Source organism: Drosophila pseudoobscura, chromosome 3 (genome assembly GCF_009870125.1).
Source record: "Drosophila pseudoobscura strain MV-25-SWS-2005 chromosome 3, UCI_Dpse_MV25, whole genome shotgun sequence".
Taxonomy (NCBI): Eukaryota; Metazoa; Arthropoda; class Insecta; order Diptera; family Drosophilidae; genus Drosophila; species Drosophila pseudoobscura.
Genome location: NC_046680.1, coordinates 19391211 through 19416422, shown reverse-complemented (window position 1 = coordinate 19416422; position 25212 = coordinate 19391211). Strand labels below are relative to the sequence as shown.

General features: G+C 47.5%; 4 protein-coding genes across 11 annotated transcripts in view; 3 read left to right on the top strand and 1 right to left on the bottom strand.

Moving 5' to 3' along the window:
• The first annotated feature begins 145 nt into the window (after positions 1–145).
• TAF1C-like (TATA box-binding protein-associated factor RNA polymerase I subunit C-like) lies at positions 146–2949 on the top strand. Its single transcript, XM_001361670.4, has 2 exons — positions 146–304; positions 364–2949. The coding sequence occupies exon 2, from the start codon at positions 369–371 to the stop codon at positions 2937–2939; it is 2571 nt and encodes an 856-aa protein (XP_001361707.2). The 5' UTR covers positions 146–304; positions 364–368; the 3' UTR covers positions 2940–2949.
• Positions 2947–15246, top strand: Fkbp14 (peptidyl-prolyl cis-trans isomerase Fkb14). Of its 3 annotated transcripts, none has more exons than XM_015185041.2 (5): positions 2947–3075; positions 6839–7028; positions 14403–14491; positions 14552–14751; positions 14919–15246. In XM_015185041.2, the coding sequence occupies exons 2-5, from the start codon at positions 6841–6843 to the stop codon at positions 15096–15098; spliced, it is 657 nt and encodes a 218-aa protein (XP_015040527.1). In that variant the 5' UTR covers positions 2947–3075; positions 6839–6840; the 3' UTR covers positions 15099–15246. The 3 variants fall into 3 exon arrangements, with proteins under 3 accessions (XP_015040527.1, XP_015040526.1, XP_001361706.2); XM_015185040.2 differs by lacking the exon at positions 2947–3075 and adding an exon at positions 4619–4815; XM_001361669.5 differs by lacking the exon at positions 2947–3075 and adding an exon at positions 4625–4815 and having other exon boundaries at positions 14552–14739.
• Positions 15247–16510: 1264 nt separating this feature from the next.
• Positions 16511–21609, bottom strand: Sara (Smad anchor for receptor activation). Its single transcript, XM_015185039.2, has 7 exons — positions 20570–21609; positions 18988–20500; positions 18658–18930; positions 17573–18593; positions 17397–17517; positions 17167–17331; positions 16511–17102 (listed from the first exon to the last, which is right to left on the bottom strand). The coding sequence occupies exons 1-7, from the start codon at positions 21383–21385 to the stop codon at positions 16950–16952; spliced, it is 4062 nt and encodes a 1353-aa protein (XP_015040525.2). The 5' UTR covers positions 21386–21609; the 3' UTR covers positions 16511–16949.
• Positions 21610–24779: 3170 nt separating this feature from the next.
• The window catches only part of Sdc (Syndecan), a 93522-nt gene continuing 93089 nt past the window's right edge, over positions 24780–25212 (top strand). For 5 of the 6 annotated variants that reach the window (XM_004444379.3, XM_015185036.2, XM_015185038.2 and 2 more), the window contains exon 1: positions 24781–25046. The gene's annotated coding sequence lies outside the window, so the exon portion shown is untranslated. Of the gene's footprint in view, positions 25047–25212 lie in introns of all 6 variants that reach the window. The other variant, XM_033378571.1, reaches the window with a different exon arrangement.

Sequence of the window (25212 nt, the reverse complement as noted above, 5' to 3'; positions counted from 1 at the left end):
TCGGAACTGTTTTTTAGTTGAATGTTTCCTCGATACACAGAATTTCGGAATAAAGTCCCCGAGCCTGCGTGAATGTCAAAATACCACAGAAGAGGACTAGGTATGTTTATGGTATATATTTAAAATGAGACGGTATATTTTGGTATATTCTGATGGTCACACTGAAGCAGACAACATGTGATAAACAAACTTTTGCGGTCGATTTGATTAATTTTTTTCCATAAACCCGATTGAATTAGAGAATTGATCAAAGCAGACATCCCCCTAGAGCAGCACTGCGGACTGTAGACGAGCCCCAGTACAGGTAATTATCGTGGGAGGCACATGTCCGGCATATCCGAATCGTTTCTTTCCACATTGCAGTCAAAATGCCTCGCCGCTACACCAAGAGACTGAAGCTGGATAAACTGAACAACTCGGTCAACGATCACAAGGCGACCAGCTCGAAAAGCATCAGAGCGGAGTCGAATTCCGCCAAGGAGTACGCGACCGAGGACGATGGCGAGATTAACTCCGACAACGAGGATCAAGGGCGCAAGTCTGTAGACGATGGCGAGGATGCCTCCAAAGACGAGATCAAAGGTACGCCTAACTGTCTGCGGTACGTGATGGAGACGACGGCCCATTTCGCCCACCCCTCGCTGAACAAGGGGCTCGCTGTAAAGCCGGACGAAGAGCTGCAGATGTTTCCCAGCTGCAGAGAGTACGTGCCGGTGCCTGTGTTCGTGGCCAGCGACGGGCAGACGGCCTTCATTGAGCCCTGCGTGCAGCGGCCACAGGCATACGACGATTATATGCACCATCTGCTCTACCTAAGGGCCCAATACGAGAAGCGCACCAAGAAAATGAAACAGAGAGAGAAGAAGAAAAGTGTGGGGATCTACGATGCGCGCCTGTTTGACATTGCAGAGCACATAGTCTCGCAGGAGAACCGGTACTTCATGGACAGCTACGACTACTACTACACGGGCGGCAACCTCCAGACAATGAGCTACCACGGCAAGACCCTGGCCATGCACGTGAGTGGCGACAAGCTGCGGAACCTGAACTTCTCCGAGGTGCAAGACGAGGCCTATTTGTGGCATCCACTGCACTCGGCTGTGCTGAATGAAACGTCCAGCGAGCCCTTCCAGCTGCTGCCATTGGAAAGCTTTCGCGTGAACCACGGCCACATGTTTCTCTGCCGCTTCCTGAAGGAGATTTCTATCTACGAGCTGAAGGAGTCGGACTGGAGCGAGGAACTCGAGCTGGTCTGTCAGAGCAAGCACAGCAGCGAAGATGTGCCCTTTATCAGCGCCTCGCAGGCGGCGGGCAACGCCAACATGTTGGCCCTTGCCTGCCAAGATCGGACCGTGAGCTTCCTAGACATCGTCACGCAGCAGGACATCGAAAAGCACAATGTATGCATGCTGAAATCCTTCAACAAGCACTGCAGCACCTGGGCCCAGTTGCTACCCTCAGGGAGCAGCAGCTTCCACTACCTTTGCCAACCGATGCTGATTACTGTGGACGTGCGCATCGACCAGCCGCTCAATCCGTGCCACGCCAGCAGTGTCGATAAGAAACAGTGCGAGACCTTCTCCTGCCTCGCCCGCAGCGCCAATCCCAACCTGTTGTATGTGGCCAGTAACCACAAGCTCCACTGCCTCGACATGCGCTGTCTGGGCAAGAGGGTCTCCGACCGCGCCGTGCTCACCTGGACCCACCAGATGACCTACCCGCCCACCTTCATGGACACATGCATCCACGACGGCAGCGAGTACGTTGCCATGAGCAGTCTTCTGCCCAGCGATCAGCGCATCTGCGAGCTGAATGGAGCACTGGCCCAAAGCGTGCAGGAAATGTCTTCCCCCACGATTCCATACAAACCCCTCACGATGGAGGAGGGGCTGATCGATGCCCGACTGCAGGGCTACGTTGATGTGTACGCGGATCTTCCGGAGCGAGTCAAGGCTTGCGTCACGGGTCTGCGCTTTGACAAGCTGGAGAAGGAGAATCCCGATCATGACTTTGCCCAGCTGCTGACCTCCAACAGCATCGGGGATGTATTCAGCCAGCGGCTGACGGTACGAAACAAGGCGGAGTACAAGGAGTATCGCACGGGTCTCCACAACATACCGGCCATCAGCTACTACGGCTACAAGGTCAACCAGTGCGTAAAGCCGCAGCCACTAAGGTGCACCGAGGTGCAGTCTACTCCCATTCTAAGGGACATCATCAAGGCGGAAGCGCGGCGTGCTTCAATGGAAGAAGAGAAGCCCGAAGAAATCCCCATCGAGTACGGCCTGGCGGAGTCGCAGGAAGAGATCACTGCATCCCAGGAGACAAACAGTTCAAAAGAGAATGCTGATCCAGCAGCAGCTGGATCTCCAGAACCGCCCAAAGCGGACGAAAAGAAGAAAGCGAAGGAAGTCAGCCGTGGACCCTGGCAGAAGTCCGCCTACAAGCTGTCCAGCTACACGGACATGTTGAGCACCCGCCTCCTGAGTGTGTGGGACATGGACGACTACGACCACACCCGGGACGTGTATGCCAGCATGATCAACGAGCAGCTGAAGGAAGAGAAGACGGAGACGAACGACCGCATGGACGACTGGCTGAATCAGCTCAAGCCGGAGGCCCCACCGACGGAAGACGACGACTCTCCCCTAGTGCCCGGCACAAACCTACCCAAACGCTATGGGGTCACAACTGCGGACTACACCCTCATCGAGTCGATTTCAATTGAAGACCCCGATGTTCTGGTCAGCCCCAAGAAGGAAACGTATGCGGACACCCTGGGGCCCAGTTCCAGTCAGCGACAATACTCCATTCTAGGCCCTGGGGAGTTAACGATCATCGAGCACGATTTCGAGAAAACGCCCATACTAAAGTTCGAACGCAAGTCTAATCCAACGTCTGCCAAGAAACCCAAGACCGTGTACACCAAAGGATTCTAGTTTCTGAACAGCTGCTTATAATCTAAGTAGGCCTAGAGGGCAGAATAACTACTACTAACTAATAATAACTAAAAAGAATAACTATAAGTTGTAAATAACTGAGCTGATAATATTGAAAATTGAGAAAATTATCCAAGTGAGTAATCATTGGTTTATACTCGCCATTTTGATTGGCCAATGCCCCGATTGGCCCCTCCCGTTGATGCAGCATCTCCTGATAGGTCGGGCTCATAGGCAGGATTCACTATGCCCCCGATGGGCTCCACCACGAACCGATCGTTTCGACGCTTCAGGGCAAAGCCCAGGGAATGGCTCCCCAAATCTGAGTTATTCCGTAGCTCCTGCAACATTTTCTGGACCACCACACGACCGCGCTGAGAGTGACACTGATTCCAACTGATTTCCAATTAATTTGTTTAGATTTTATTCAATTGTTTTATACGATTTGGGGCCCCAAACTCGATTTCGCTGGACGGGGCTCAGTGGGGCGTAACATGATCCAAGGGTGACAAATTCGCATTCAGAGGAGTGCCCATGTAGATTGTGTAGAATACTCTGAGCTCATACTATGTCTGATATCTGTACTAAGCGGGCAATAGCTGAGGATACTTATCTGAAACGGAACAGAATGACTGGGGTTCTTTAGCACAACAGAAATTTTAGCAAAATCTTGTTTTAAGCCATCAGAAATCTTTTCTTCTAAATGTAATATCTCGTAAGCCTAGGAAATACCATTGTAGCTCCACCCCCAAAGAAGGGCGCCTGCGCTTTCCTTCAAGGGAGGAGCATATCCTTATGTTTAGCAACTGCTAAAGCACGAGTGTTGCATGCAACATGTTTATAACTGTAAGTCCTTTGTTTTTTTCCGTAGCATCCTTCAGTCAACATTTGAAAACTTTCGCGAGCAGGTTGTGTGCTCTCCAGATTCTGTTGATTTTCGAAATCTTCTATTTTTTGGTTAACTTTTTTGAAGCTAAACTACAAAAAAATAGAATATTAGATTTAGTTTCTGGCTAATAGTTTGGATAATTCAAATTAGTCTTATCATTTTGCCTGTAAGTGTTGCTAATTAATCTTTAAGACTTAAACAATCGTAAAATGCCATTGATAAAATAATGAATAATATTATTTAAATATATTCCATTGAACAAACACTGAAGTTTCTCAACTATTGGTATACTATATATTCCTTAAACTTTGTATAACTTAAAAACCCTGAAAACTTCTTTACGAGTTGTACATTTATGACAACTGTGACGATATAAATACCAATATACAACAACAACTATTAACATAAACTACAACTAAAGTTGAAAAAAACTACACATTTAAAAGTCATAGAATTCCTCTGGCAAGTGATAATAATCAACAGAAGGCGGAACGGAACTCAACGGCTCAGACCCTCTGCCACTTTATCAGCGTGAACCGCTCCTGGGCTGCGCGAGTAATTTGATTACGTGGACAAGTGCTGTCGCTCAGACAGTGTGAACATGGAGAGAGAGAGAGAGAGAGTGCCAGCAGGGTACACCAAGAAGAGGGTCTGGCGAGCAGACTCTCGCCGTGGAAGAGAGCGCACCAACTTTTGCTACCTGGAGCATGACCTCACCTTTTCGTTGGTGTACCCTGATCAGCATGATATTTTAGTGAATCCGCTGATCGCTAGCACTAACTCTCCGTTATAGTAAACCGCCGCGACCGACCACATTTCCAGCAGTTGCCTCTCGAGAGTCGAACGCACCAGTCCACCTTCCTCCGCCGCCACTGTTGCCCGCGTGTTTCTGTGCTTGTGTCCACTCGATCATCCTCAGCCGCGCCCTCTCCTCCGATAGCCAAGTATCCCAGTGATATCTACATATCTGTAGAAAACACCCAAAAGGTATATCATCCAATCTGTGTGCTTGGCTAGCGTAAATTTGTAGTGAAATTTGTTCATTCAGAGGCGAAATGAAAAGAAAGCGTGTACTTTGCCTGCAGTCGTCTCTTTCATTCATATTCAGACCACGACCACACGCGTAGGAGCCGTCGGGAAAGAGAGAAGAGAGACAGAGAGAGCAGAGCAGTGATCGTGCGAGAGAGGAAAGCGAGAGCTTATCGCTCGAAGCACAAAGAAAAAGATGTTGCCGGGCGGTATTTCCGTTTACTTCGTAGCTCAATCACGATCGGTTTATTTGTTGTCCCCGATCTTGAGATCGTATATGAACAATTAGCGTTTGGGAAGGGAAGTGGAAAAGTCATGACGTGGTCAGAGTTTTCCCGCAGTGCTCCAGCCCCAAGCCATTCCATATTCGATTCATTTAGCGGTAGGCTGCAAATTGAGTCCCAGATTTGGAGCCAACGGTACACTGCAGTGGTTCACTGAACTGTCAAACACCACCACCAACAACAACAACAGCAACAACAACAAGAAATACCAACAAAAAGAGCAGACAAATATCAGACATAAACAGAAAAAAGAAAAGAAGAAGCAACAGTCCGCCCCCAACAGGTTTTTTGGGTACCAGCACACACACACACACATACGCAGGCAATCAGAAAGAAAGAAAAAGAAACGGAGCAAGGTATTTTATTGCGAGGGTGAGGCTAAGGCGGTGCAAGAGCGGCCGCAAGATCTCCTCTGAGTGGCGGACCTATGTGAGGATGAAACCAAACATAAAGATCGTTGGGCAGAGATAGAGAAGTGGCGACAGTTGGTGGAGAGCAGCATTATCTTTTATTTTATTTGGCTTTTAGAAGAGTCACGGGCAGAAAAAGCAGTTTTGATATAAAGTTCAGGCTTCCAGCCACTCAGCGAGAGGGGAAGAGCATTCTCCGGGAATGCCTCCCCTGACATTTTCCATAAGATGCTAATGTCGATATCACGTAATTGAAGGCACTCTCGATCTGACTCCATTGCCTTTCTATCCAGTGAAAGTTTCCCCCTGCCTGTCTACTCTTTTCTTGTTGAGAAATGAATTTATTGCAAATCATTTTTAGCATTGTCTCATCTGCCAGGGCTTTCGACCGACCATTCGACCGTTCGACCTACGCGCTTTCATGCCGCAACTTTCATTTGCGAACGGAACACCTACGTGTGCGGCTACTAGCTCTCTGAAATTCCCAATTGCTGTGGTCACTCTGTGCGGACATTACGCATACGCCATGTCCGCAATAATACGCGCAATAACTTTCGGCTTCGGCTTGCATAATCCCCCCCATCATACGGTCGGGGTCGGCCAGTCCAGCAGATGGTCGAAGCTGGCAGAGTCTGCTCTTCCCCTCTCCATAAGCAAAAAAAATGAATTGCACATTTGCATAATGACTAATTTCTGCTCTTCACATCCCATTCACAATCGCCTCCGTCCTCTCTTGCACCTCTTGCACCTCTTACACCTCTTACACCTCTTACACTCTTCATTTCAATTTCATCTTTACACTGTTGAGCAAAACCATTGGACCTCTTTGGGTAATTGGTTTAAATCCAACATTTATCGCGTTTACGCAACATTCATCATGAAATATCAGTGGAAGGTGATGGTGATGAAGAGCTAAAGGCAAAAGATAATAGTGTTGATGGATCTGGACTTGTAAAAGATGGTGCTCATTACTTCAGGGCTGATCTGGAGATCAGAGGAAGGACGTGTGCTAGGAAAAGTATATACAGGATGTAAGGGGTTTCATTCAAGTATACCCAAGTATACAACCATCCTCTATCTACTCTATCCACTCTATCTAAAAGGTTGATCGGGCAGTCAAGAGGTTTATCTACTCAGAAATTATTCATTCTCAACTGTGTATTGCAGTGTCACAAACACTGTAGGAACAGTGTCCCTCCTGTTCCCTCCTCTACCTTCCACTTGCCCCAATCAAGGCCGTATTTTTGGTTAATCGAGCTTTCCCCCATCTCTCTGTTTACTTTGCAGCCATGTTGAAGTCTACTCTCGTTTTGTCGTGCCTTCTGCTGGCCAGCAGCAGCCTCGTCCGCGCCGAGGACCTCAAGGTGGAGGTGGTCAGCACCCCGGAGGTGTGCGAGCAGAAGTCGAAGAGCGGAGACTCCCTCACTATGCACTACACTGGCACCCTGCAGGCCGATGGCAAGAAGTTCGATTCGAGGTGAGTTCTTTCTCATTAAAAACGCTTCCTACAGGGTCAGGGGTTAGCCATGGGCTGGACAATGTTTAAAGCTGATTGCTGTCGTAATCTCCATAGCGCACACACATCCGAGATTAACACGGACACACTCTCTGAATGGGGATTAAAATTGTGGCGGGTTGGGGCACATACTGCGGTGCATAGGCATCCATAGGCGTCTGTCGTCACGGCGGCTCATTGTCGTAAATTAGACGCCAACTGATAAGCGATCTCATTGTTGCATTGTTGTTCTTGTTGCTGTTGCATTTTCCATGCCTGAATGCCCCATGCCCCATGCCCCATGCCCCACCACAGGCACCCGCCCCCCAGCCACTGCCACAGCCCCTACCCATTATCTTTGGTTTTTGTGTATGCTTTGTTTTTGTTTCGGCTTCCGTCGGGTGTGCGGCGTTGACGTGGCCCTCATAAAGCAAAGAAATCAGCTTCTATCGTGGCACGGGGGGTGTGAGAGCGGGTGGTTACCACACCGGCGAATATATTCATTCAAAGCTCTTCAAGTACTCGAACATATTTCCAAGCTATCTTTTGTGTTTTCCTTTAAATTCAATGATCCCTACACACTTCATTTTCCAGCACCGACTTCCACGCATGAAGCGAGATCTCGTTCCAGTATGGTTCTCTCATATCATTTTTAACCCTTAAACGACACTAATAAATCGTGTGTGTTGTCTGCTTCATTTAAAACATGAGCCCAGCCCCACTCTACACTCAGTTTCCCTCCAACAAAGAGCCGAGTAACCAATTAAAGCTGAAAAATCTCTCAAAAGAGTGTAATACGAGAGATACATGTGCTTTTCCTCCCAGTGCACTGGGGGAATCTTTTGGAGGCGTGTAATCATTTTGGCAAGCGCTAAAATTTCGTTTATCATCAGCAATCCCCATCGATAGCAGCTGTGTGGAGATAACCGCGATTAGGACACCTGATATATGAACATTCATATACGAGTGGTACATATATATAAATTTAGCATAAGCCGGCCACCCTTTCTCTTTCTGTTTACCTTACTGTCCTCTCGTTATCTTTGGGCTTATCAAATTTTGATTTCATTTTATGACCAGAAAATTGTGTCTCTCATAAAGGAAATGATTTCGTAATCGTCCCAGGTCCTCTCACCCTTCCAGGCCTGGCCATATGCTAAAAGCCCGAAAACATTTCATGTCACATGTCCAGCCAGAGGAGTGGCTCCTTCTCGTCCTGCCGAAAGTTGTCCTTTGGTTTTGGGCTTACCTTGTCTTTTGGTTGCACACTGAGTGGCAAATTATCTGAGAGACTCTGTTGAAAGTTTTGCAATTGCTGTTAAATTTAGCGTGGCAAAGTCACAGACCTGCCCCCCGCCCTGAGTGGGAGTGGGAGTGGGAGTCGGAGTCGGAGTCGGAGCAGGCCAACTAACTAACTTAATCAGAGTGCATCTTCTGGCCCATGCCAGATTCCGTCTGCCACTTGTTGCTGCGGCTTAAATGCTGCCCCTGCCGTCGAAAAGTCAAAGCAATAAACAAGAGAGAACGAGTCGCCTGTTTGAGCCGAAGACTGGTATACTCTACACTCATCAATATGTATATCTTTCAGCTTGAAACTACAATATATCAGCACTTCTGCTCGAAAACACTTCAAGCCAACACCCAGACATAATCACAATACCCTTTTCGAGGGTATAACAAGGCACTTTGGCAGTCAAGTGCAGTCAAGGATGTCGACAGCTGCGGCTCCCTGCTGGGTACCCGCCCCTCGCAACGAGTTTTCTTTTGTTGCTATGCAAAAATCTGTTTTCAGCCACTGCCTCTGGCTGCAAACAGCTTGTCTTCCTTTCGAACCATGAGACTGCAACGGAAATTAGGTGCCTGAAAGCAGGCACCAGCCCCCCTTTTTCTGGGGATAATTAAGCTTTTACCCGGAGACGAGCCGGAGCTGAGGAAAGGCTTAAGTGAAGGCAAGAAAGAATCATTTTCTTGTGCTCTTGACAAGTCCTTCGATTGGGGGAATGCCTATTGAAATGCCAATCAAAATGGGAACTGTCCTAAGCACACATTCCGGGAGAAATAATATCAGTAGATGCTTCAATTGCATACGTGCCTGGTTGCTTATAAAAAGGATTACAAGCCATTTCTCGGACAGTGCCAGGAGGGGAGGCACCTGCCTTACCTTTCGGACAATTAAAAAAGGCTCTCGTTTCCACAACTAATTCAATAATGAGCAGGACGGGCAGCAGAGAGACCCGTCACGTGCCCGTCTCCGGCTTTTATATTCATTGTCTCCGCCAAAAGAAGCAGCAATGGAAGTACCATCTGGAGTGGTGGAGTCTACCTGTCAGCGCCATAGCCATGTCACGTGCGGCCACAGTTTGTCAATGGAGTACTCCTGCTGCTGCTGCTTCTACTCTCCCCCCCTCGGGGTGACTCTTGCAACAAGTTGGGCTCCACTTTTGACCCGCAAACCTTCATTTGGCCGCATAAATTATTTAGCCTCCTTGCGCGCTATATTCTAATCATCCTGACGCGAAACATGACTACTGCCTGCCTCTGTCCTCCCTCCACTCCTCCCACCCCTCTTTTATGATATATGTCTTGTGTTTTGTGTACGCCGTGCCGTGCCCCATACAAGTTTCTTATGTGCAACGTGCCCCACTCAGTCTCTCAGTTCGTTGTCATTGTTCTTGGGGAAATTAATTTGTTACTTGAGCTTCAAGGGGCCAAACATTTTGCCAAGAGCAGCAAAAAACTTGCTAAAAATTAAATATGGACATCCAAAAGGGATCCATATCCATACCCTATGAAACGGGGTAAAAGGATGCACTATTTTTGAAAATAATAGAAAAGAAACCAAACGAAGTGCAGAAATAGTTGAGGGGATCGATTGGTAGAGGATAGGGAAAATAGTCCTATACGAAAATCCAGTTATAGGGAAAGTAAACACCTTTCAACACCTAAAAGCTCGATCTCTAACCGTCCACAGTTACCAATAAAGTAACACTTTTCCAATGGATTTTGTATTATTACAAAAATTTAAATGTGAAAATCCCCTATAGCCAAGTTATGGTCAGCGAGGTAGTACCCTTATAGGGCATTACGAGTTATATCACATCTTTATATACAACATTTTATAAAAATGGTGAATTGATGGCTAGTTTTCAGAGTGAAAGTTTGCAAAGGGAGCAACGTGTAAAGAAAGAAAAGAAATTTGAAGGGAAATATTTGATTTAAATTACAATAATTTTGGATCTTAAATTTTAACAGAATTCTTACCTAATACGACTGTAAAATATGCCCATAGTTTTGGCGATTATTTTGGAATTTTTGATAGCTAATATTCCTCTTGAAAAGTATCAGGTTTTCTCTTTCGCAGAAGGTCAATCCTTAGAGGCTTTAAAAAAGACAGACTGCTGCTCTCCTTTCGCTGGATGGGAAGATGTAGAAACAAGTTTGTTGACAACGTCACTAAAAAGTGGCCAAGAGTCTGAGCAAGGAAGAGATACAGAGAGAGATAGAGAGAGAGAGAGAGAGAGGACAAGAGTAGAAGTCAGTTACCTGAAGCAACGGGCCATAACTTGTGATGTTGTCGCTTTTTGGCTGCCATGATTTGTATGTGGCAAGTGCAGGCAGTGAGGCACGCCCCTGCCACGCCACCTCTCTGTGTGTTGTGTTGTGTTGTGGCAAGTGCAATTTAGTGTCCAAAAGCAGAGTGCGTAAAGAAACGCAAGAAACAGGCAGCAAGCAGAAAATGCATCAAAGTGAAAGTTTCCGTTTACTCTTGGCCGCCTTCAACAGCACCAAAGACAACCTTGAATGTCCCCCGGAGGAGGGGACGAAGCGATAGGTGTAACAGGTGTGGAGGGGGGAGAGGGTGCTGCTGGCAAGTGGCCTTTGGATCTGCTTGAGTGACCGCCGGAGAGAAGCCGGACACCTTGACACCAATTCTGATAGCAGGAAGAGATGGAAAAAATCATTTATGAAGCGCTACAACCCTGGCTGGCTGCGAGACCCAGAGTTGCCACTAGTAAATCTAAAGCTCATTACCATGTGGCAGCAATAGGCTGCTGCTGGTGCTGTTTCAGCGGCAGGCCAGACTTTTATGGCCAGCCTGCCACGGAATACACAATATATGGGTTTCCCCCATTGCGAGACTCAGACGTCGGGCACATTTGTAGATAGTTTAAATAATTAATGAGCTTCAACGGTTGCAATTTTTATTTTCCAGAATTTACAGCAGTTTTTCGGGACTGCTCTGGGCGGGGCTGGCGGCGAGGAAGGGTTCGTGGAACGTGCCACCATCTGTGGGGGGCATAAATTTCTGTGTCTCTCGCTCTCGTGACGGCACTTGTGTTTCGAGGCGGCGGCACAAACTTGTTCAAACTTTTTGTGTGAATTGTTCGCACATTGACCGGAGTGGACGCCCAGATCTGTGAGAGCAGTCCTCCCGAGGTCCTTGTCCTTGGCTGCACGTTAATCGGAACTTGTCGCCCCACAGGGGAGGCAGGAAAGGAAGCACAAGGAATTGCGGTTGCATATTTGATTTTATAACTTTTTTTCCTGCCGAACGGACACATAAAACGAGGTCATCTGGGGAGCGCTCTCCAGCATCGTGGGGAAATGGCAAAAGGATTCAATTTGATTGGATTGAATGTGTCTGAGGACTGTGGCAGTGACGTGGTATGATTTTGGAGGCGCCACCCGCCACCTGCCGCCCCCAGACGGCACGCACCCCCGCGGTGCGGAATCACGTAGGATGGTAGCGAATGGTAAACGGATGTTTGGGCGCCCATTCAGCTGCATTTTAAATTATTCGATGCGTTGGGGGACTCGCAGATACACAGATACACAGATATACAGATACGGATACGGATTGCCAGGCAAAAGAATGAAATCGAAACTGTTAAATTATTTAGGGAGTGGATGAATGAGTTGGCATTTCTTGTTTGACTTTATGATAATGCGCTGCCCATAAAGGCGCCACCAAAAAACGAACCCCTAAAATCCCTTCAATATCTTCCCTCCATGCCCCATGCCCCATGCCCCAAGCAGCAGAGAGGCTGGAAAAAGCGGTCGATTAACGCGGGAAAAACGCACAGAAAACACCTGAAAAAACGCTTGCGAAATGCATACGATATCTGTTTGACTTTGGACAGGCCTTACGCAACACCAGCATCGGCATCGGCATCTGCAACGGCAGCCTGTTTGTCCAGCAGCTTAAAAACACCTGTGCAGGGGCCGTCCGTCCGTCCGTCCGTCCCAGTCCGAGGAGGGAGTGTGGGATTGGGATCTACCCAGAACTGCAGTTGGAGTTGACCTTTTGTTTATCTTTCCAGGCGATTCATAAATATTTAAGGACTCTGGGGGGGTGGCAGAGGACAAGCCGAATGAGGGTCAGGGATGCAAGGGGGGGACGAGTTTCCGTTGACTGAAAAAATCAACACATTTAAACGATTTTAATCATTTATTTACAACGATGTTAAACGTTTGTGAATTAAATTTCTGGAATATGGAAGAGGAAACAAATTAAAGGTTTAATTAATTGAAAAACTAATTAATGGATAAGGAATATCAAATAATATCTTAATTGCTTATGGAATGATATTCATAGAGATAAGTATGGGAATTCTGATGTTTTCTTATCCCTCTATTATTGGGGGGCCATCTTATTCTTTTCTTTAAACTCCCATCAAATTTTAAGAGATCTGATCTCCTGTTGGCCCTCTGGAGATCTAGCAATTGAAATGTGTCGCCTGGGCCTCCTCTTAACTGGAAGGCAAATTCTTTTCCTTGGAAACTCTCTTGGTGTTCCTCATCAAATTATAATCGTTGTTCTTTGTTGAGAAAGTTTTCCGGGAGGGGGGAGAACAATGTTTCTTTAAACTTTTTCCGGGACCAGCATATTCCCTGCCCCCCCTGGGGATCACTCCGAGAGAGCGAATGCGAGACAGATTATTGGACTTGAGGCAACACTCAGAGGCGGGGGCAAAGCGGCAGCAAATGATTAACAAGGCGTCACCCACATGTAGCGCCTTTGCCTGCACCCTGGCCCCCTTGAGGTGGGGCCACAAACTTCTAGAGCTAGTCAAGTGCCACTCCTACTGCCCCCGCCCCTTCTGCCTTGTCTGTTAAATATTTTATGTGCATCTCTTGGGCATTTTGCAAACATTTTTACATGTTTCATGTTTCGCTGTTGTTTCAATTCCGAGTTGGAAGTCGCGCCGCCTCATGATGATGGGGCATGCGGCATGCGGCATGCGGATTGCCGCTGAATAATCCAGCCACCCGAAAACAAAAAAAAACAAACCCCGGCGCATATACACGGAGCGGTTAAGTGGAGCTTTGGTTGGGGCTCTGGAGCGGAACCAAAGTGTCGTCGTCGTCGTCGTCGTCGGTGGCTTTCGCTCAAGTGCAAATCTCCAGATGAAATAAAAAAGCGTACAAAATTTGTACTTCTCTCTTTGGGCAGGATGGTGGGGTGGGGACTATGTATGTTTTTCTGTTTGTTTTCGGGGATTATGGGCATCTAAGACACCTTTACGTTGCGTATCCCACCCGATGGCCCCTGCAGGTGATGGTCGTTGTCTGTGGCTGTGGCTGTGAATTTTTATTGCATTATTTTCCATGAATTTCTAGTAATATGTGAAACATTTTATGGACCCCCAACCCAGTGGTGTGTGCCCCCGCCTGGTATGTTCTGCTCCTTTTCCGTTTCGCGGATTCTTCTCACGCCGCTCAAGGGCTTTATTCCGTGTGTATTCCGCTAATTTATGCGTTTTTTGGGGCAATAAATGCCAAAGAAAAGCTGATTTGCCTTTCCTTTATATGCTTGATCAATGTTAATTGAAGGAGGAAAAGAGGCAGGAGCAGGAGCCTGCCGTATAATCCTTCATAGACTCTCATCTCCCCTCTGCCATGCCCCCTTCTCTGGCCTATAAACTCGCTTTACAGCATCTTAACGGTGACATTTTCCAGGATTGTCTGCCAGCAGTCCGCTTTATCCACTTCTATATATCATAATCACCATCAACGGCCCTGCCTGATGCCTAATTCAACTTGCAACTGTGCCACGCACATCATACATCAAGCTCAAGCGGCGACATTCTCATGCATACCTGAACAGGATGAAGCAGCCCCCCTCCTCCCCCTGTCGGAGAGCCCTTCATGCGTTCCACAAATTAAAGTAAACTCGCTTAGCGAAGCCATCAAATAAATATTTTTTATAGACTGTAAAGCGACCCAGTTGCCTCCCTTCGAAGAAGAGACGTGAAAAAATGATGAATTGTCTCTGTTCGAGGGCGGGGGACATGCCCGTTCCCACTTGAAAGTTTGCGGCTAACAAGCGTCTAACAATCTGCATCTTTTTTCCAGCTTCGACCGGGACCAGCCCTTCACATTCCAATTGGGCGCCGGACAGGTGATTAAGGGATGGGACCAGGGTCTGCTCAACATGTGCGTGGGTAAGTGCGGCTACAGAGATCCGGTCTGAACAGAGTCTAATGGGAATTCCCGCATTTAAGGTGAGAAGCGCAAGCTGACGATCCCCCCACAGCTGGGCTATGGCGATCAGGGAGCTGGCAATGTGATCCCGCCCAAGGCCACGCTCCTGTTCGACGTGGAGCTGATCAACATCGGCAATGCCCCGCCCACCACGAACGTGTTCAAGGAGATCGACGAGAACGCCGACAAGCAGCTGAGTCGCGAAGAGGTAATCGAATATGTATGGATCGCACTTTGATTACGATATGTCTGTCTCCTACACTCATGAAATATCCGTTGGGTTTGGGCCACACGCTAATGTTACTAACCCCCAAAGAAAGCCTCTTCTTTTGTCCTCCCACTATGAAAGGAATCGCTGAACTATATCCCTGTCACTGTTTTCCGTAGGTGAGCGAGTATCTGAAGAAGCAGATGACGGCCGTGGAGGGCCAGGACTCGTCCGAGCTGAAGAACATGCTGGCCGAGAACGACAAGCTGGTGGAGGAGATCTTCCAGCACGAGGACAAGGACAAGAACGGCTACATCTCGCACGATGAGTTCTCCGGCCCCAAGCACGACGAGCTGTAGGGGGCTCCTCCACCCTCTCTCATTCGACAGGTGCAGCGACAACGAAGGGACAAGAGTGCTTAAGTTATACATACACAAAACGTAAATCTACACATAAGCAGTTATACACCCGCTAATAAACAGAGTAACACAGGTGTACACAATCCAATCAAACTCGACTGATGACTCCCCCCCCCATGGCATTCTGTATATAGATACATGCGTACACCTCTCTCTCTCCCAATGGAGAGAGTACATCTAAATACATCCATTTCGGTCTGTCCGTCTGCTGCAGTGCCCTGTCACCGTTCTAGGCTTTAATTGTGTACAATCCGAGCGAAGAAAACATCATTTTTATATACATTTATAGGTTGTTATATTCAAGTTGTAACTCATTTTGTGCTTGCTGTCTGGCAATGGCCTTGTAGGAACCCACACGCGCACAGCAAAGTCAATTGGAACACTTAAAATTGAATAAAGAATAATTTAACAACGATATCCGAGGGACTTATTCAGCGGGTAGTTGGCTCTGGTTCTATAGAGCTCCATATCTCCAGGCTTGGCGAAACGGTGGCAACTATATCCGTCAGCCTAATAAAGATCACGTCTACAAGTGCCCACCACTTCCACCCCCAGAAGTCACCCATAATTGGATCAAGGAACTGCTCGAAGAAGGCATAAACAAGCCTTTTACAACTGTAGAGTTTTTCGAGTAATAGGTGGGATCTTTTAAGCAAAGCGAAATAGCTTTTGGCATGGGCTGCCTGATGATGAAAAGAGCATAATGGAAATGATTGCATTGGAAATCATCGGACTTTGTAAATCATTGGACTCCCAAACGCTATTTGCAACTGCAAACAGATGAAACAGTGTGCTCTTAAAACATTGTTGAAAACTGTAAAGTTTTAGGAGAATGGATGTGCTGTCGAATGGGTTTCGTGGCCTATAAAAGGACGAACAGAATCCTCTGGTAATTATCAACAGAAAACAGTGAAAATCAGTCAAGTGTTTAAAAAATTCCTAAAATTGTGGATAATGTTTTGGGAGTCATTACGCTTGGTTTTTGCCATTTTAATTAATTTCTATGCAGCCCCGCTCTCAGGCCATTAAAAGTCGAGTGGTATTTGTAATGTAGAATCAATTTCAGTTCTGGCTTCGAATTTCGGGTTGAAGTAATCAGTAATAGCCATTCATTTGGGTAACCCTTCTTTCGGTTGTTCCGAACCAGCATCCATCTTCTCTCTTTAATTTATATAAATTATCCCTTTTGAAACAATATTACCTGCATTTCGTCTACAAAACTTTTGAAATGCCTCCCTATTGAGCTATTTATTTTGGAATTATTTCGCTATGCCGAAGATTAAATGTATTAACAGATGATTTACATTATTCTGGCAACGCAATCTACTTTTTGAAATGAGAAACATACCCAAAAGAGAAGCAGCCATTTAACCAACATTTTTATATAGTTTGTTATTCATACAGATACAGCGTACACATATCTTTATATATACTCAATTGGAAAAGCATTATTTAAGAACATCACATAGAAATATATATATATTTAAGGTTTCTTAGATAGGTTTAGTTTTTACTTTTTTTCTTTTTACTTTCAATGAAAACTCAAATCGTTAAAAGTTCAGGCGAAAAACTAGATTGAAACAAACCAAAACATGGGAAAAGTCGTAGAAAAGCGGAGACAAAACCCAATCGATGGAACTACTTATATATATACACAGTTATTATTGTAGCTGAGCCACCCGGACAATACAACTAGAGAACGGATCAGCCCGTGGACTTAGACATAGACTTAAGACGGTTTCCGTATCGCTTTCGATTCCAACAGAAGAATTGCACTATGAGGGATTATATTCAGGCGTTTAGTATGTAGAACACCAGCTCGAGGATGATGGGCTCCTGGACGCCCGACGATTCGCCATGAAGCGTGGCTATCAGATGGTTGTCCAGGGCATTCATATACAACGGAGGGAGCTTCGAGCCACGGGCACCGGCCTCATAGCAGACCTTTTGAAATATATAAATTATAATCTGTATTGCAAATGGGCCATATATCTATCAATTCACATACATTCTCCTGATCCAGCGTGGCCCGGAGGCCAACCTTGTTGATGCCAGCGGCGGCAAGCAGATCGAGGAATGGGAGCAGGGCCATCGAGGCGCTTCGGGCCAGTTGCTCGGCAATGCGAGTGATGTCCACATAGTTGCCACCATTTGTGGAATACCAATCATCGCACTAAAGCGACAAGAATAATATATAGATGATTCTTTCGTTTAGAGATTATCCCACAACGAGCTCACCTTAATAATGTAGATATCACTCAAGCGGATAACGTGATTGGCATTGGAATAGTTGAAGCTGGCATGGAGCCGCATGTTGGAGATGCCCTCCATGGCCATGTCATCAATGGGCGACTTTACACTGAAAAAGATTCCTTTTAAAGGACAGGCCGGTAGAGGATTGTCTGTGTCCTTACCCCACATTGATGTCGCGATTGTTGTCCACCCACTTGATGCTGACGATCTCGCTCTGGTCGTCGCTGGCATCGACGGGACCGCACACAATGTCGATGTCCGTTTGGTTACGCAGCGCCTGACGCACTTCCTCCATTTTGGCTGGCATTATCTGGACCATGAGGCCATCCTCAACGATGCTGCACTTGCCGGACAAGCCGCTGGTGCTCTTGAGTGCCTCGTTCAGCACAAAGAAGCTGGCGCCGGTGACCTTGCGGGGCTGGCCTTGGATGTTGATGGCCTGCGTGGAGTAGGCGTACATCTCGTTTCGGTCGTCGTTGATGTTCTGCATGCACACCAGATGCCCGTCGGCCACCTTTGAGAAGTTGCCGGCAAAGGCCAGGATGTGGTCGCTGGCGTTGTTGATCGCCTTTATAACGTCCTGCTGGCGATAGCGCGGAATAATCACCGTCATCTGGCGGTCCTCCATGTGGATGTACAGGCCCCGGATGGCGGGCAGCGAATACGAGTAGTTGCGAAAGTCCACCAGGAAATTGATGATCGTCTGCGCGATCTCCCCATACACCGACTCGCGCCCGCGCACCGAGATCAGCGGGCAGGGGTAGTAGCGGTACTGGGCGCCCAGGCGAAGGATCAGGCGCAGCGGCAGCACCCTGGCCCAGGGTACCTCATGTCGGTGGATCAGCACACCCACCAGATAGGGATTCTCCGGTACGATCACGCCCTGCAGGCACTGGTACGTCGGCCGGATGTAGATGAAGCCCCCGTGCTCGCGCGATCCAAGAAAGTGGGCGCTCCTGGGACTGGTAAAGGCCAGCTCGGTGGTGCTGGTCCGTGCATGATCCGCCACATAGATCTCGTACAGGTGCTGGAACACGTCGCGCGGCACAGCCGGCTCCCCTGCAGCCGGTTCCCCCTGCTTGGGCGGCTTAATCTCCAGTAGAATGATCAGCTCATCGCTGCCCTTGTGGTGCAGCCCGGAGGTGGTGAAGTTCAGCACCCAGCGGTTCATGCAGCAGCTCACTGGAGGAAGAGGAATTGTGGAGATTGTAAGGGACATCAGAGCGTAAAAAGGAGCACCACTCACTATTTATGACCTTGACCAGAACGTAGAAGTTGTTCTCCAGGATAAATTTGAGCGTTTCGTGTTGCAGCCGCTCCAGGAGATCTGCATCGTTGCGCACCTCCTTGTATTCCACGTCACAGCTGCCGGCATCCTTGCCCACCACACAGATGGGCGGCAGGGCGTTCTCCTCGACGGGCAGATAGCAGCCTTGGGCATCGCCGTTCGGCGGTAGTTTTCGGGAGCGTACAGGCTCTACCTTGCGGCGCGGCGAGGTCTGTGCCGTGGGACGACCGGCTGTGGAGGAGACAAGAAGGATCAGATTGGATGGGAGCCTCTTCAGGGACTACCTACCGCTTGATTCGGCCGCCGTCAGCGTGGCCGCAGCCGCGCTTGGTGGAATGGAGCCGCGGAAGAGTTGGGCCACCAGTCCCATGGTGGCACTGGTGGCGCTCTCAATACTGGATCTTGGTTCCTCCGTCGCCGGAGTGGGTGGCTTCTGGCCGCCGCCGTTGCTCCGGGGCACGCCGCGACGTGCCTGCTTGGCCTCGCCCCACTGCTGCTCCATGGTGCTGGCCAGCTCGCTTCCTGGAGCGATGCCGTCGCTGAACATGACGCTCTTGCGCTTGCGCCCCTTCTTGCTGTCCGAGGAGGAGGAATTCGAATTGGAGCTGCCGTCGGTCTTTTTGAGCACGCCCACGGGCACAATCACGCTGGGCGGCGGTGCGCCCGGGCTGGTGGCCACCTGGTGGTGCGGCGGAATCGTCGAGCAGTACTCCATGGGATTGTTCGGATTGGGCGAACGTATAGGCGTGGGCGGCAGGGCCGTGTTCGGAGCGGAGGCATTGTCCGGATATGTCTCGCCAGAAGCCTCCCGTTCCGTGAGGATCATGAAGCACTGGACGCAGACACGCGACTCCGGCTCGTTGGCAAACTCCAGGCGAAACTTCTGCGAACAGCAGACAGAGCAGAGCACCTTGCCGCATGCGCGGCAGTGGTGGCGCCGCTTGATCATCGTGAACTTCTGGTGGCACTGCATGCACTGCCCAGCCATGTTGTCCGGCACCCAGATTGGCGGCACCTTGCCAAGATTCGCATGCGGATCGCTGTACCCCACGGCCTCGTAGATGGGGCTCTCGTCGTCTTCGGCTGGTGCCGAGGCGGCATCCGCCTGCGACAGCTGCTGGTCCTCCTGGGATCCATCTGCAGTGGGCACCTCCTCGGAGGGCTCTGGCGGCGTCTGTCCGGCATTGGCGTTTACCTGTTGGCCCAGATCCAGGGTCTGCGGTCTCTGGGGACGCTGTTCCAGGGCCTCCAGGGCATCCGCAGCCACACTGGCACCCTCGACCTGTTGCTGCTCGCCATTCTCCTCCATGTTTTCGTCATTCTCCGGCCCTTCTTCGTCCAGCTTTCTGCCCGAAAGCGAATCCGACTCCGTGCTGCTAAAGGAGGCAATGTCCTCGCCAATGGCCGTCACCGGGGCCGGAGCCTCGTGGGGCTTTAGCTCCGCAAATTCAACGGTGGAGGCCTGCGAGAAGTTGTCTACGTTCAGTTGATCGTTAGAGGTGGTCTCCTGGTCGGAGAGGATGCGCACTGACTCCTCTTCGGTGACGGGCGAAACAGACGCCGAGGCGGATGCAGATACCTCTTCTTCAAGGATCTCAACCTGCTGCTGCTGTTGCTGCTCCTCCTCCACGTGACCCTCCTGGTTTTCATCCACATCAATCTCCTGGAGCATGCTGTCTAGCTCCGTGTCGGAGATGTCGTCCATCGTTGAGCAAAATTTCACGGGCTGATGGCGTCGTGGCCCCTGATCCTTTGGTTTTGGCTCTTTTGGAGAAGCAGGGGCTTCAGAGAGAAAGGATTCCTAAAAAGGATCAATTAGAGCATAAGGAGAAGGCCTTTGAAGGGAGGATCCATCTGCCTGGATACTCACTGCGCGCGGCAGCTCCTCCAGACCATTGGTGACCTCCGTCTCCTGGTCTGTGCTGGTCAGATCCTCCGACAACTCGTTGAGCACCTTTCCGAGCATCGAGGAGGCCGTCACCTCGCCAGGCATCAGCGACTGTGTCCCAGGGGTCGTGCTGTTGCTGATGGAAATGGAGGAGAGGCCCACGGCCAGGTCCTCGACCACCACTTTGGGCTCATCCGGTTGCGGCATGGCCCCTGCCTGTGTCGCCGCCGCCACCACCTCCAGGGCACTGGGCTCCATCTCCTCGGAGTCGTTGCTGACTGGCGATGGTCCCGATGAGAACGTGGAGCAGGAGGAGGTAGTTAGCGATTCGGAGGAAGAGACTATGGCCTCATTCGGACGTTTCTCCTGCCTCTCGCTGAACTTGTTGATGTCATCGAAGCTGTCATCCACATCGCGCGAGTGCTCCGCCTGCCAGTCATAGCTGGGGAGCTGGTTGTCCACCTCCAGGGATTTTACATTGTTGCGATAGTCGTCCAGGCTGTTGAACACCTGAGAGACGCCCACAAAGCTTTTGGTGGGCGGTGCACCTACTGCTGAAGCAGTTCCGGCTGCTGCGAATCCTCCTGCAGCTACTCCTCCCCCATTGGAGGCAGTGGCTCCGTCTCCCAGTGGACGCGTGGGCGTAGAGTCTACCGTTGCAGCTGCTGCAGCTGATGCTGCTGCTGCTGCTGCTGCTGCCGCTGCTGCTGCTGCTGCTGCATTCCTGCTCTCCTGCTCGTCGGCGGCAATGCGTAATTCCAGGTTATCCAAGACCTGATCAATGTCCACCAGATCCATGGCGCTGCGCTGATCGCATGGGAGAGACGGATACGTAATAAGCCAGGCTTAAACGGCATCAAAATTTTCACATTCGATGATTGATTGGTAGAAAAGTTGATGGAGGGAGGGGGGAAGAGAGAGAGAGTGGGAGCGATGTGTGTGGGAACGCAATAGCAAAAAGAAAGAAAAAACAAAGCATTTTAGTTTTATGATTCATCCGTGATTTTTTCGACGATGCTGGGAGCCCATTTAACAGCCCCCTTATCAGGCTCAACTGCGCAGCCACCTCAGACAGCTATAATTACCTTATTTACTTTATTTATTTATTTATTTTTTTTTTTTTTTTTGGCTAATTTTTAATGTGGCCGACCCTTCGAAACCAATGTTATCGGACTTATCGATAAGCTAAAACTTAGAAATATACAAAAATATACCGCCTCATTTAAAAAATCTACCGTAAATATACTGACGAATTCAAGTTCTATTTTACATATTCCTCGATTTCTTTCTTCCGTTGAATATTACCAGCTATATAGAACATTTAGCCGTGCCCACTCTATTTTGTACGATTAATGAATATATTTTCTACTCGACAGGCTTATTTTAAATACTTGACTTTGATTATTTTTGAATCAATGTTGGTTCTCAACAACAATAGCGTCTAGTATGATGAAAAACCGACCTTAGCCCACTAAAGCCCCCCCTATTTAAATAGTTCAACTACTTGAGGTAAATGGCGTAAAATATTAACGACTGTAAATTCTTTTTGTAGATTTATGCCATCTTTCATCTGAACTTAAAAAAAAAAAACAATTATATTTCCACCTGAACTGCGCTAACATTATTAATTTTTCATTGTTTTCGGTGGAAAATTTAAATACCCCCTTGGCTTTTAATAGGTTAATAGTTCTCCTTCAAGGATTGGACACCATATTGCTCAATTTAGAGATTCCGTCGAATATTCCCAGCTATATAGAACATTTAGCCGTGCCCACATAATTTTATCCGATTAATGAATCAATTTTCTACAAGATTGGATAAATTTTAATCCTTGCTTTTATTGTATTTATTGTAAAAAAAGGTTTGAACGAAGAAGTCCAACAAAAAAAGAGTCACTGTGTTGCGTGTAGGCCTTGGAATACCCTATTCTGTTAATTTTATATGAAGATGAAACGTGATTTATAAAGTCCTTTTCTCAAATTGATATTCTTTAGACATATTCATCTGTATTATTAGTATCTTGTGTATATTTATGTCGATAATGATACCTACTGAGCCTTGGAAGACAAACGTATTCACAATTCTATATCATCCATTTCCCCCAGGGTATGTGTGCATGGAATTAGCAACATGTTTGGGTATGGAATGAGACTCATTGTTGCAATAGCGAAACTGCGGCGAATCGGGTATTGCCTATATTTCAAGCTATATAGATTGGCCCACTTGGCTTTATCCCATAGATAAATGCATTTTCTACAAGATTGTTTCTTTTAATTACCTTTATCTATTTTATTTTTACCAAAAAACGGTTTTCAAGTAAATGTTGCCGCAACTTTTGTGTATGGAATGCGCAACATTTGTGTATGGAATGAGACTCATTGTTGCTAAAGCGAATTGGGGTGAAATGCGGCGAACTGCGGCGAATTGCGGCGAATTGCGGCGAATTCAAATTTTCTCATATTCTTTGTTCCGTTGAATAATACTATCTATATGGAACATTTAGCCATGCCCACTCAATTTTGCACGATTGATGAATCAATTCTATACATGATTGACCTATTCGAAATACTTGCATTTATCGGATTTTTATATAAAATTGAAAATTTAATTAATAGATGACAAAAATACCATTTAGCACTAAAAAACACCACATGGGAGCGCGGCGAAAACCAGTTTCTACGGTATATACGGTCTCATTTGAAAAATATACCGAGTGGTGCGCGCCAAATCGAACATTTTTGAATGTGAGCTCCCGGTTATGGTTGCAGCTCGGATTCGTCCATCGTGGCGCGGCTTATGGAGTCCGAGGCGACTCTGTTCAAGTAATGCACCCGCGACGCGTCTCGAGGACGAGGGAACGCGGCTTCTCCACCCCCCTTCCACAAAGCACGACGGCTGCCATCCACGCGGGTGATCTCGATGAGATGAGCCTCCGCATCGGACCGACGCGAGAACATGCCCCATTCCCCACGTCTTTCCATCGCACCAGACGCCAGTTGCCGTTTTAGCCGAACAGCTGTTCACCCCCACCCCCAGTCCGCGGTCTGTTCTTCTTCTTCCTTTTGCTATGATTTTGCTATGATTTTGCTATGATTTTGCTGTGATTTTGCTGTGAATTCGTCTTCTTCTTCTTTTTTCCACGAAATTTTCATGTTTTAAAATACCACCGGAAAATACCGAATATTTCCCAAATTTTTTTTTTCAAAAAACGACCAATTCTTTGTTCCGTTGAATAATACTATCTATATGGAAGATTTAGCCGTGCCCACATAATTTTAGCCCATTGATGAATCAATTTTCTATTTAACTGGTGTATTCGAAATACTTGCATTTATTGGATTTCTATATAACATTGAAAATGAAATTAATAGATTGATGAAATTGACAAAATATACCACTATATACCGAACTACGTCACAAATGGGTAAATATACCGTAATTATACTGACTCCCACCAGACGGCTACCGATACTATCGACTGTTGCGCGCCAAATAGAAATGGTTTAAAATTAATGAGTATGAAATGAATGCTAATTTAATAGATTGATGTACTGTAAATATACTTTCAACCCCATTTAGACGTCAAAATGTACAAAGCGGTATATAATATACAGTAAATCTCATAATCTTGTTCTGCTAGTTCAAGTCGGTAGCTCGCGAAATTTTACATTTTACATCACTTTACATGGAATTGGATTTTGGTGTGTGTGGAAATTTACATGTTACAAGAGCGCGAGCGGAAATCCCAGTAGTGTGAACATTCTTGCTTGGATTTGTTGGGAGGAACTAGTTCTTGAAATGTATTTAAATTTTACATCACATTTGCCATTCGAAATGGAATATCGACCATTTTCACGGCTTTATGGCACACAAACATGGTGCTAAAACCAGCAAAAACGCAAAAAGTATTTGAAATCAAGCAACGAAAATAAGACAGCATGTTCGAATTTTCGAACTCATCGGCCAGTCGCAAGGTATAGTACCTATATAGGTACTGCCCGAGTTGTTTTTCTCATGAGGCACTACTTATGGAACCTAATTAATCATAATCTGGTTGCATTAGAACTAACAAGAACAGGATTACACAAGAACAAAAGTATACTTGTAGCATTGCCGAAATTTTGGGTGGTTCGAACTACAGCCATTCGCCAAATTGTCCCTACCTAATATAGATTTACCATGCGATCACATGTACAGCGTACAGTGTGCATGTGTGATTCACACACATTCAAACATTTCCGTTGCCTACCAAACGAACGCGTAAAACGGACTCGAAAAAAATTACTGAATGTCGTCGGTCGGTGATTGCGCATTCTCTCTGTGTGTGTTTTTCCCCCCATCCAACGAGTGTAAAGAAATTTTTGGAACAATTTATAGCCGAAACGCGTTGTAATTTTTGCGTGGAGAATCTGTGGAAATGCGCCCGGCGTGTTCTGTGCAATATATTTAATTAAAAACGGTCAGCCAAAAATATACCAATCAAATAAATAAAATATAACCAAAGCCAAACAACGCGAAGAGGAAGAGGCACATAAAGAAGCCGCCGTGCCTGTAGTTAGCCTGTGCCAGAGCGAGAGGGGGTGACGTGACAGAGAGAGGAGAGCGCGCCCGTGTGCGCTGTGTGT